Source organism: Mauremys reevesii, linkage group 3 (assembly GCF_016161935.1).
Source record: "Mauremys reevesii isolate NIE-2019 linkage group 3, ASM1616193v1, whole genome shotgun sequence".
NCBI classification, from domain to species: Eukaryota; Metazoa; Chordata; order Testudines; family Geoemydidae; genus Mauremys; species Mauremys reevesii.
Window position 1 is genome coordinate 58,049,904 of NC_052625.1, and position 12,181 is coordinate 58,062,084.

General features: G+C 42.8%; 1 protein-coding gene across 7 annotated transcripts in view; it reads right to left on the reverse strand.

The window, feature by feature from the left end:
• Positions 1-12,181, reverse strand: part of TOGARAM2 (TOG array regulator of axonemal microtubules 2) — a 73,427-nt gene that overhangs the window by 22,624 nt on the left and 38,622 nt on the right. For all 7 annotated transcript variants that reach the window (XM_039530089.1, XM_039530088.1, XM_039530092.1 and 4 more), the window contains 5 exons: positions 8,575-8,621; positions 6,326-6,504; positions 5,043-5,214; positions 3,183-3,356; positions 1,025-1,166 (listed from right to left, as the gene is read on the reverse strand). In XM_039530089.1, the coding sequence (XP_039386023.1) occupies positions 1,025-1,166; positions 3,183-3,356; positions 5,043-5,214; positions 6,326-6,504; positions 8,575-8,621 (714 nt within the window). The remainder of the gene's footprint in view (positions 1-1,024; positions 1,167-3,182; positions 3,357-5,042; positions 5,215-6,325; positions 6,505-8,574; positions 8,622-12,181) is intronic.

The window sequence follows — 12,181 nt, forward strand, 5'->3', positions numbered from 1 at the left end:
ATGCAGGGTGGCAGATTTTGACCTCAGTTACACCATTGTTAATCTGGAGTAATTCTGCCGAACTGAATGGATTCACTCTGGATTTACACTGGTGTAGCTGAGATCAGAAATGGCTCTATAGCTTTGGAATCCATGAATGTTCTCTTCCCTCTCTATGCCTAATTTCAGTATAGTGTGATCATCAGTTACATATCGTTGTTTGTGCCCCTGTTAGGCAGTGAGGAAAGTTCTTATTCTGAGGATCCTGGCTTCCTAATAAATTACTCCTCACACTCCATGCCCCTCTCCCCAAAACTCCTGCCTTAGAGAGACTACAGGCAGAGCAATTCCTTTCTCAGTATGCATTGAATCCTAGAGTTCACCTTAATCACAAGGAATGCACCTGATTGCTTGGGCCCCACTCACAGATCTATAACTTGCAGAGCTAGGGGAGGATGCAGTTTTTGAAATGAACACACACACACACACGCACCAGTAGCAAGGCTAAGGGGAAGAGGCCCAGTTCTCTCCCCTATGCTTCCAGCAATGAGACCAGAGCGGAAGGTAACTCATGACGACTCAATCCCATCTCCCCCAGCAGCTTGAGACCCTGCAAATTGTAGGGCCAACCCTACTTCAGCCTTTATGACTGCTGAAGTGGCCTCCATCTCCTTTGGCTGGGAGTCAAGGCAGGGATATGATACATAGGAAACACAGGCTTCTAGCTGGAGAATCTTCTGATTATCCTATAATTTTATCTCTTCTCTGTAACTACTATTTGTGGCTACGCAAAGGGCCAAAGGAGAAGGTTAATGAATGACGTTAACCTGCTGTTAGCCACAGCAGCATTACAGCCTGGGCAGGAGAACCAGGCTGTAGAGCTTTCCCTGGCTCATGTCTACTGGAAAGCAATTGCATTGTGAAGATTGGCTTCACTTAGTTCCCCTCCAAGCCCCTGATCCTGAAAGAGACTGAGCATAGGCAACCACTCACACATATTTATGTTGAGGGGAAGGAGGGAATTGAGGATGGAGTGTTTCCCTACCAGTCATTGCTATTGAGCCACTTGAGAGCATCAACCAGCCCTTGCTCCGGGTGAGAGAAGGGTCTCATCTCCAAGGCTTCCCCACATTCAGACTCCTCCTCCCCCTCTGGAGAATCGAGAATGTTTGCTGGCAGGGAGTTAGCTGTATGGAAAAATCAAACACACAGATATCAATATGGCAGGTGCTGGTCACGACTCCACAGTTAAGGTCGCAACCAAAATTCTATTGTGAGGCTTATTTTGTCTTCTGCCTATTCTAACTTCTTAGCTGAAATTGCTATTGGTCTGAATTTTCCTACCATTAAAATGGGCAGTCTCGTTTTTAATGAGTTTCAGAAGCTTAGGATTAGAACTGTTTTAATGGCTAAGAGACCAAAAAATATGAGCCACATCCTAAACTGGTATAAAGCAGCATAGCTTAATTGATTTCAGTGGAAGATCTGACCCATGGTTTTCACAGTACTGTATTTTATTTAGCTCCTAGCACAGCGGGATCCTGGTCCATCATTAGAGCTCTTAGGTGCTATAGTAATACAAATACATTAATAATAATACTATCCTCATGATTTTTCAACCACTTATCGCTGGACACCAGCTTGTTATGGAAGTCTGAAAATTCACATATATGTATATTTTAACATACTGTTGGGAATGTGATTATTCAGGGATTTTCACAGATGTCTGAGTCTTGTATATACTTCTGTTCTTTAGGAGCTATCCACTGACTGTATATCAGGGATTGTGGGGTAGAATACATTTGTCTTATCAAATATATTTGTTTACAGACCATGCAGAATCTAAGCTTTCTTTAATAGGAAACGTTAATTTCTAACCCGGATGGTTTCAAAGAAAACCTTCCAAATGTGAACTGTAAGTAAAGAGATTCAGTGCTAGCAAATGAATATACTAGGCATCTTAAATTTTACATGATAAATGTATTTTATCACAAAGCCTATTTGTAATCCGAAGTGCTAGAAGTAAAAAAATTTCACACCTAAAGATCTTTAGACCAAAATTTTCCTCTTCTAAACTGTATATGAAAAAACTTTTGACTTCTAAAAGTGCAAATGTTGTGTCAAGGCTAGATAAAATAGGTTCTGGAGGGGATATCTATATATGATATATAGGATATCATAATTTATATGTGGTCTATAGGGTTTGTATGATATATAGGGTACAAAAACTAAAGTTGAGAATTTCAAAAGTGTTCAGCAATGCCCTAACTCTGCTCCCACTGGTCAATGGTAAAAACCCCATTAACTTTAATACCAACCATTTTAAAAAATCCCCTCCTACATAGAAAGGTGTTCCATAAAAGATTCCCTTCCAAGTACCAACCCAGCCTATCCCTTCTTAGCTTGCAAGATTTAATAGAATCACAATGTCCTATGGCTGTAGGATAAACAAAACAAAAGCTTCCTATCAAACAAAGAAAGAACAGAGTCACTAGGTACCCCCACTATCTGTTATCCATTAATTGCGGGGGGGGGAACATTTTCAATATCACCCTGCAGCATCCCACATACGTCACCTGTTATATTTAAGCTATAGGACATAATAATACCGTGCGGTTTGTGGTGCATGAGGCATGACGCCAAAGCTGGGTGTCTCCAACCACCTCTGGCTGCAATGGTATTGGGCAGTACTGCCACAGCTGAGAGTGACTGGATAATGATTGGCTGAAAAATCATGCAATGTGATAGGCAGCTGCTCAGAGGTCAGTGACAATGAGCAACCAATCAGATCACATATGCAAATGAGTTCATCCTGACTGGCTGCAGTTGAGCTCAGTGATTTCGTAGGGTGTGAACAACAGGTTTTCTGGATGTATACATTCATCTCCCTTTTATGATGTCATCTTACAACCAAAAACAATGTTACACTTTAGAAATTCAAAATGGGTAAAGTGCCATATCCTGAGGTCCCTGTTAAATTTGTTTTCAGGCAAAACTCCCATTGGCTACATAAGTAATGCCCACTTCAGTTCACTCAGTCTGGAGTGACTACATTGGGGTTAGTATGGATTTATACCAGTGAAACTGAGAGCAGAATTCAGTCCATTTGTGCTTTAAACTGTATCAGCCCTCACTCCCAGGGGAACAGAACACCAGAGATTGTGATGCCAGCTTTGTGACCCCACTGACATAGCAAGTCTCACCTGATGAGTGTCGCATGAAGCTGCTGTCATGATTGATGATGGGGATACTAGGCAGAGATGGCCTGTTGACCCGTTTCTTTAAGGCAATACCAACACTGGCTCTGCAGGGGTTGGTCACATTGGGTGTAATGGAGATGATCCCATTGGTGTTAAGCAGGCCAAAACCTGTGGGGACTGAAAGAGCACTTCTAGAGTGATGCATTGGATGGCTCCAGGGATTGGTAATGGGGGAAGGCGCATTGGTGAAGGGGTGTCCCTTATTTAAAACTACTACAGTGCTGTTCTTAATTGCCCCCCACCCCTACCTCCAGAAATAACATGATTGAAAGCTGCATTACTAGGGACAATGACTGTAAAATACAGCCGTACCTTCTACAAGGGGTGAGGGAAGTTAAGCTTTCCACTTCCTCTCCTCTACTTGTTTTGGGGAATAATAGAGGATTTATGCCGCTGGGGCTGTCAATGTAGCACTTCTCACCAGCATTAGATTCACTCCACCAAATAGTAATAATAAAAAGTAAAAGTAACCTTCTATAATGCCCTTGGGCTAAATGCTGACTTGCAACTTTCTCTGCTGCTGCACTCTTTAGAGTTTGTGCTGCAGCACAATCAGAGCCCGTCAGATGCAATTAGATCAGAGTCAGTAAGCCATGCTCTAGCACATTTTTTTAAAAATGTGAACTACTTTTGTAACAGCTTCAGTGCTCCTCTAAAACATAAGCTTCTCAGGAGTGTGTGTAGGGGGTGATTTGTGTTACTGTGTAAGCAGGATCTTCCTTCGTATTTTAATTAGAAACATTTCTATTAAAACTCCTCCAGATCATAATATGATTAAAAGCATTTTTTGGACACAATTAGTTTGTCTTCATTATGGCAGGCTGTGCTATAATGAGAGGCATAGGTCTGATCTGCAAGGCAGCATTGTCTAGTGGATAGATCTTGGGGCTGGGGAGACAGGAACTCCACATTCTGTTCCCGGCTCTGCCACTGACTCACTGTGTGGCCTTGGGCAAGTCACCTCATGTCTCAGTTTATCCATCTGCAAAAGAATAATAATAATATTCCCCCTTCCTTTGTAAAGTGCTCTGAGGTCTTGGATGAAAGGCACTACAGAAGTGCTCAGTAGTATCATTGTCATTATTATTAGAAAGGAAGAATAGTCCAGTAGTTAGGACACTAGCCTGGGGCTTTGGAGATCAGGGTTCAATTCCTGACCCTGCTATAGGCTTCTTATATGACCATAGGTAAGTTACTTAGTTTCTCTGTGCCTCGGTCTCTCCCATATCTAAAATGGGACTAATAACTCCTTATAGGAGTGTTGTGAAAATAAATGCATTAAAGACTGTGAAGTGCTCAAATACTACAATGATGGGGTAGGTAAGTACCTGAGATCATCATGTTTTGCTGCCTGAGCCAGCTTAGGCTGGGAGCACTGGGTCAGGAAAATAGTCAGTGACACCTTGGTAGAGAGGCAGTCTCCCATATTTTTAAAGTGATGTCTCCAACTGACTGAGCCAGCGGTACTGACAGGCTCTAACAAGAGTTTCACCCAGCCTCCTCAGCAGTAGGGAAATTTGCAATGATGTCTAGAGGAGGGGTAATTGGGTGGGATTTCTCCATAGAAAATCCTAGTGGGAAATGATGGTTATTTCTCTAAAGGGATCTTCCTGCCCTGCAGCTCTGGTTATAAGACTGCAGTGCCTCACACACTATTCATTTACTGTACACCTGTGCACAGTAGTTTAATATGCTACCAGTTGGAATGAGCAGAATTTTTCACTCACTTTGCACAGGTGTAAACGGCTAAACAAGGTGTGAGGCAGTGGAGAACCAATCCTATAGCTGTTAGCAGCCACTTACCTTCCTGAGCAATAACCTCTGTGTCAACATTCTGCAATTGCTCATGGAGCTGCAGGGACCTTTCCTTCTCTCTCTCCTTTTCCTTCTCCCTCTCACTACGCAAAAGCTCCATCTCTTTCATTTGCTTCTGGCGCATTTTCTCCTGAGCTGACTTGGATATTGTCACGTGGATCTGGACACAACACAAACACACCAAGGTACACAAATGATACAGAAAGCAGGAAACACTGTGGTACAATGTCACAAACACTGATATGCTTCAATATACACCTCAATAGTTTCAGAAGCAATTGTCCTCCTGCATATAATTAAACAGAAAAGATACTTGGCCAGATTCACAGGCGGTGTAATTTTCATGTCTTTAAGTTACTGCGAGTGGATGGAAAGTGAGTGGGTGGGATGGTTAGGAGTCACAGAAAGGCAAGCAGCCAACAGGAAGACGTCAGGAAAAGCAAGCACCTCTCTTAATTTACATCCTCACTGGTCATCACAGGGCCGTTGGGCCCAGCATCACCTGGAACAGGTGAGGTCAGCTACCTCTCAGCTCAGACTGATCAGCTAGAGATCAGGTGATTACAAAAGCCAGCAAGTAGCTGAGTTAGGGTGGAGAGCTGTGAGGAGCAGGGAGATTCTGGTAGGAGGCCCCTGAGTAAAGAGGAGAGAGCTATAGGAAGTAGGTTGGTTCCTGTTGCAGGCCTGGGAGCAGGGTGACTCTCAGACAAGGTGGCTGGTACAGTAGGAACCTGCAGAGAATAGACAGGCCTCTGTATTAGAAGGGAAAGGACAACTGAGGTGCTGAATTTATATTATCTGGAGGAAATAAAGCTGAAGCCCTGAGAAAAGGACCTGACCCGACTCTCAGGATGGTGCCACTCCTTCCTAGGGTTGGGTAGACAGGCCAGTATCCTACACACCCTCTCGGTTGCTTCCAATATTACAACCCTTCCCTCCACCGTCTCAGCATGTAATTCACACTCACCAGTGGGTAATTTGCACCACCTCTGAATTCATGTCAGAACAGAGAACTCATCCTACTTAACCTTATCACTATTTCCCAGACAATAATTTCTGCTTCTCCTTTGTTCAGAGAAAATACACAGCGAATGTCTGACTCTTTAACCTAATCAAACAGGGAAGAGGGTCCCTGACAGAGGAAGTTTATTATTTTTATTATTAGTTGTGATTTGTATTGCAGTCGTGCCTAGGACCTCATTGTAGGAGGTACTGTACAATCACCAAAGGAAAAGGCCATCCCTGCTCCAATGACCTTAACACATACATACCCTTCCATTGCTCTCCTTCCAATCATCATCCTTTAAAAGATGAGGGCTCGATAGGGGTCCTGTCTCCTTGGCCTGGCTGAGGGAGAGGGTTGTTAATGGCAGTAAATATTCAGCAGGCTTCATGCTACCGGTCAAGCCATTTTGGGGAGCAGGCAAAATGGGTTCCAGAGTTCTGAATTCTGATAAGGCAAAGACACATACCATATATTAGTGCAGCAAGCAGCATACCAGCACCAACAGGTTGATGGGACTCTGGCTTTTTGCATCTGCTGTAGAAATGACATTTCTTGAAATACAGATCTACTGAGTGAGGGAAACGGCTCAATTTGCAGCCCTTAGGGAGCCACCGTGATTGCTGAAGAAGGGTGAAAATAAAGATTTTTCCCTGTGGAAAAGGAAACATTTTCCCAGCTATTCAGATCTGAGTAAAGCATTCTCCTTCCCTGAGTTTACAGACTTTGTGTTCATGTGGCACTTCCACCTTCTGACACCCATGTATTAGGTAAAATCAATTATTCCTCCTCTCACTGGCAAATTAAAAGCTTTTAAAGAAAAGTTTTGGATTGTTGAAATATGAACAATAAAATAAGAATCTTGGTTGCTGCAATGAATTTCCCACAAGTGGATTCATTATCAAAACTAGCAGCTCAGCCCCTGAAATTAGCACCTCTGTCCACTCTCTCTCTCTCTCTCTCTCTCTAGGGGACTGGATGTGAAAGTTTCCTTTAATATGTAGAGCACGGAGTATCTGATGCTGAATTACTCTCCAACAGAGCTGCTAAGGCTCATAGAACTAATAATTCCATGCACTGCTTCACAAGTCATAAAATCATACCATAAACTAAACTAAAAAAAAAGATATCATTTAAAATCAGGAATTTTTTTCACTAGCTGGTCAAGCCAAAGTCTTATCAACTAAAGAGATGGATTAACTTTAAAGGGCAGTTGTTCTCTGAAAAATAATTATGTAAAAACATCACCTTCATAACTCAGCAAATCTGCTCCCTGGTTATATTTATAGTCATAGCTGCATATAAGCTGGATTCTATTCTTTTTCAAATATTATCAACAGAATTATTTACTAAGTTCCAATGGTTATAGCTGTGTAAATCCACTGAAGGCAATGGGGTAGCGAAGGTGTCACTCAGGGCTTAACCTAAAAATACTGGGGTTGCACATGTGTAACTGAGGCCCTAATTTAACTCGCAGAATATTCTCAGTGATGATGCATGAGAAAGAAAGAACTCAGCTTGACTCTCGATCCAAGGTTGAGTTTGCAGGGCTGGTAGTTAGGGGAACAAAACATTTTTAAGAGTCAACTGATCTCATTTGATCTGGGGTAACTGAGAGGTTACTTAATAAATGCCTTTGATAAAATAACCAATAAATGCCTCTTTTTCAGATGTAATATTTAGAACGATAGGAGGTTGAAAAGTTCAGTTCAGATAAGCACTCCAGTGTGAAGCCATATCTGAACCTCTTGGGCCAGCAAAACTAGGCTAGAAAGATCGCAAGAACAACCTCTGTCATGAGGTTTTGGAATGACCAGTGCAAAAAGTGGATCAGACTAGTATAGATCTCAAAAAAGGTTCAGTTTGGGTTCAGTTCAAGTTTAAAGTGAAGGTTCATGGGGGTAGAAGGGGCAAATGAGGGCATTTCTTATTTTGTGTGAAATGGTTCATCTGTCTCTAACCTTCAGTGGCACTAACAGCCAGTGCTTAATTTCTAATGAAAGAGGTACCAGGACTCACGCAGTTAGGTCCAGGGCTCAAGCAATATTTTACCTTCATAACTGATGCAGCAAGCCCAGAGGTGTCTGGGTTATGAACTGCCAAACCTAGAGGTGCTGGAGCTCAGAATTAAGGCACAAATTAAGCACTGCTAATGGTTATATAGAGAGGCAAGTTCCCATCTAGTAAAGTGTATGAGATGAAGGAGCTGAGAAAATGCTTTCTATTTTATTTATGAGCTGTTGGGAGTGAATTTCTCAATCCCTGCCATCAAACATGTGAAGTCATCTATTGGATCCATTCACATCTGGCAAGGCCACCTCACTGCTTCCTGGATGTCTGGACTCTGGGTTAGTTTTCTAAAGTATCTCCCTCTAATAATGAAGGATTGTGGAATGTTTCTCCAGTAAGACATTTATATAATTTCACCTATGGGGCGGGGGCGGGAGGAAGAGAACTCCCTGTGTTCATTTTATGACGAACATTTTATGACGAAATAAATACATGCCATGTACATACCCAGAGATTTAAGGATCTTCTCCTCAGCATTGCTGTCTGGCCTTGACCTTAAAACAATTGAGGAGAAAAGAATTTATGAGGAAATATAGAGGAAGAGAGAGCACTTTAATGGAGGAGAGGTTCCTTGCCAGAATCACCATCACAGAGTAGGAAATGTAACCCACAGATCTCAGTTTGCTGGCAACTGCTTTATAATGGTCATTAGGTCCATCGGTTAGTAATGCCACATGAGGGGCAAATCCTGCTCCAACTGAAAGCAGTGGGTCACCTCTTTGGATTCCAGCCTTGTGTCCCCCAGTGCAGCTCAGGAGGGAGGGTCACATTAGTGACTTTCAGATATCTATATGGTCCTGGTTCCACTAGATGTTAGGCTGGTCTTACAGCTCAAATTAGAGTAGCCACATTTACACTAGTGTGAGAGAGAAAAGAATTAAGCTTTGTCTGTTTCAGTTTTAGATCAGATTATGATTCACAGATTCATGGATTATAAAAAGGGACCATTGTGATCATCTAGTCTGACCTCCTGTATAACACAGTCATAGAACTTGAATTAATTTCTGTTTGAACCAGGGTATATCTTTTTAAAAAACAACGAATCTTGATTTTAAAATTGCCAGTGACAGAGAATCCACCTGATTCTCAGTTCCACTGATGTAACTTCCCCTGAGGAAAGAATTAGGCCCTTCTGCTTTTAAAGAAATAATTAATTTATCTTCAAAATCTATTTGTGAGTAAGAACCTAATAAGTATATTCTGATGCAACTAGACATGTATATACAATATCTTAGTGAAGTATATAAACTGCAATTGTAGCCTAACACTATTTATTATTATATCAAGCAAAAGGCTGACAGCTAGTTTTCCCCAAGCACAGAAGCTAAACTAATAAATGGGGATAATACTTATAATGTATATTAATTTTATAATCATCCCATAGTTCCTTAATAGAATCATAGAACTGGAAGGGACCTCAAGAGGTCATCTAGTCTAGTTCCATGCATTCATAGCAGGACTAAGGCCTTGGCTACACTTGCGAGTTACAGCTCAATAAAGGAACCCCAGGTGCACAAGCTCACTACCCGTCCACATTGACAAGGCACATAGAGCGCTCTGACTCCGCGGCTACAGCGCTGCTAGTACTCCACCTCGGTGAGTCAAATAATGTTTGCTGCACCAGTGTGGATGCCCTGGTCCTATAGCGCGCTCTGATCGGCCTCCAGAAGTGTCCCACAATGCCTGTGCTAGCCACTCTGGTCATCATTTTGAACTCTACTGCTCTGCCCTCAGGTGACCAACTGTCAGACCTGCCCATTAAATTCTTTGGGAATTTTGAAAAATCCCTCCCTGTTTGCTCAGCCAGGCATGAAGTGCTCTCAGCACAGCGCATCTTTACAAGTGACCATGCCTCCACACGCCAGGCGAGCCCCAGTATGGAGCAATGGCGAGTTGCTGGACCTCATCAGTGTTTGGGAGGAGGAAGCTGTCCAGTCCTAGCTGTGCTCCAGCCATAGGAATTATGATACCTTCGGGCAGATATCAAGGGACATGATGGAAAGGGGCCATGACCGGGATGCACTGCAGTGTAGTATTAAAGTGAAGGAGCTGTGAATGCCTACCACAAAGCCCGCGAGGCAAACTGCCGCTCTGGTGCTGCCCCCAAGTACTGCCGTTTCTACAAAGAGCTGGACGCGATACTTGGAGGCGACCCCACCTCCACTCCGGGGACCACCATGGACACTTCAGAGCCCAGTGCAACAAGGCAGGAGGAGGAGGAGCACCAAAGTGGGAGTGAGGGTGCTGAGGCAGAGGAAGTCACCCCAGAATCCCTAGATGCATGCAGCCTGGAGCTGTTCTCAAGCCAGGAGGAAGGTAGCCGTCGCGGCGGCCGGTGCTTGGGGAAGGACAAACACCGGAGGAGGTTCCCGGTAAGCGGCTTTTATTTTGGGAAGGAAGTTATTCAGTGCAGGCTCTTGGGGCGAGGAGAGTTAGGGCTGCATGAATGCCTAGATGCTGAATAAGACATTGATGTGCTCTCTCACATCATGGTAATCGGCCTCAGTGATCTCTTCAAAGGTCTCATCCAGAACTTGGGCAATGCGCTTGCGCATGTTTCTTGGGAGAGCAACTGTGGTCCTTGTCCCAGTCAGGCTAACATGTCCGCACCACTGTGCTTTCCCTACTGCGCTCTCTGAAGGTAGGTTTAACTCACAGCACTCTACATCTGCAAGTGTAGCCATGCCTTATGTATTATCTAAACGATCCATGACAGGTGTTTGTCTAACCTGCTCTTAAAAATCTCCAATGACAGATTCCACAACCTCCCTAGGCAATTTATTCCAGTGCTTAACCACCCTGACAGTTAGGAAGTTTTTCCTAATGTCCAACCTAAACCTCCCTTGCTGCAATTTAAGCCCATTGTTCATTATCCTATCCTCAGAGGTTAAGAACATTTTTTTCTCCCTCCTTGTAACAACTTTTTATGTACTTGGAAACTGTTATGTCCCCTCTCAGTCTTCTCTTTTCCAGACTAAACAAACCCAATTTTTTCCAATCTTCCCTCAGAGGTCATGTTTTCTAGACCTTTAATAATTTTTGTTGCTCTTCTCTGGACTTTCTCCAATTTGTCCACATCTTCCCTGAAATGTGGCACCCAGAACTGGACACGATACTCCAGCTGAGGCCTAATCAGCACGGAGTAGAGCACTTCTTGTGTCTTGCTTACAATACTCCTGTTAATACAACCCAGAATTATGTTTGCTTTTTTTGCAACAATGTTACATTGTTGACTCATATTTAGCTTGTGGTCCATTATAACCCCCAGATCCCGTTCCACAGTACTCCCTCCTTAGCAGTCATTTCCCATTTTCTATGTGTGCGACGGATTGTTTCTTCCTAAGTGGAATATTTTGCATTTGTCCATATTGAATTTCATCCTATTTAGTTCAGACCATTTCTCCAGTTTGTCCAGATCATTTTGAAGTATAATCTTATCCTCCAAAGCACTTGCAACCCCTTCCAGATTGGTACCATCTGCAAACTTTATAAGTGTACTTTCTATGCTATTATCTAAATCACTGATGAAGATATTGAAAAGAACTGGACCCAGACCTGATTCCTGGGGGACCTCACTCGTTATGCCCTTCCAGCATTACTGTGAATAACTGATATCTACTCTCTGGGAACTGTTTTCCAGTCAGTTATGCACCCACATTATAGTAGCTCCATCTAGGTTTAATTTCCCTAGTTTGTTTATGAGAAGGTTATGACAGTATCAAAAGCTTTACTAAAGTCAAGATGTACCACATCTACCACGTCCCTCCTATCCACAATGCTTGTTACCCTGTCAAAAAGCTATCAGGTTGGTTTGACACAATTTGTTCTTGACAAATCCATGCTGACTGTTACTTCTCACCTTATTATCTTCTAGATGTTTGCAAATTGATTGCATTATAATTTGCTCCATTATCTTTCTGGGCACAGAAATTAAGCTGACTGGTCTGTAATTCTCCAGGTTGTCCTTATTCCCCTTTTTATAGATTGGCACTATATTTGCCCTTCTCAAGTCTTCTGGAATCTCCCCACTCTTCCATGACTTTTTAAAGATATT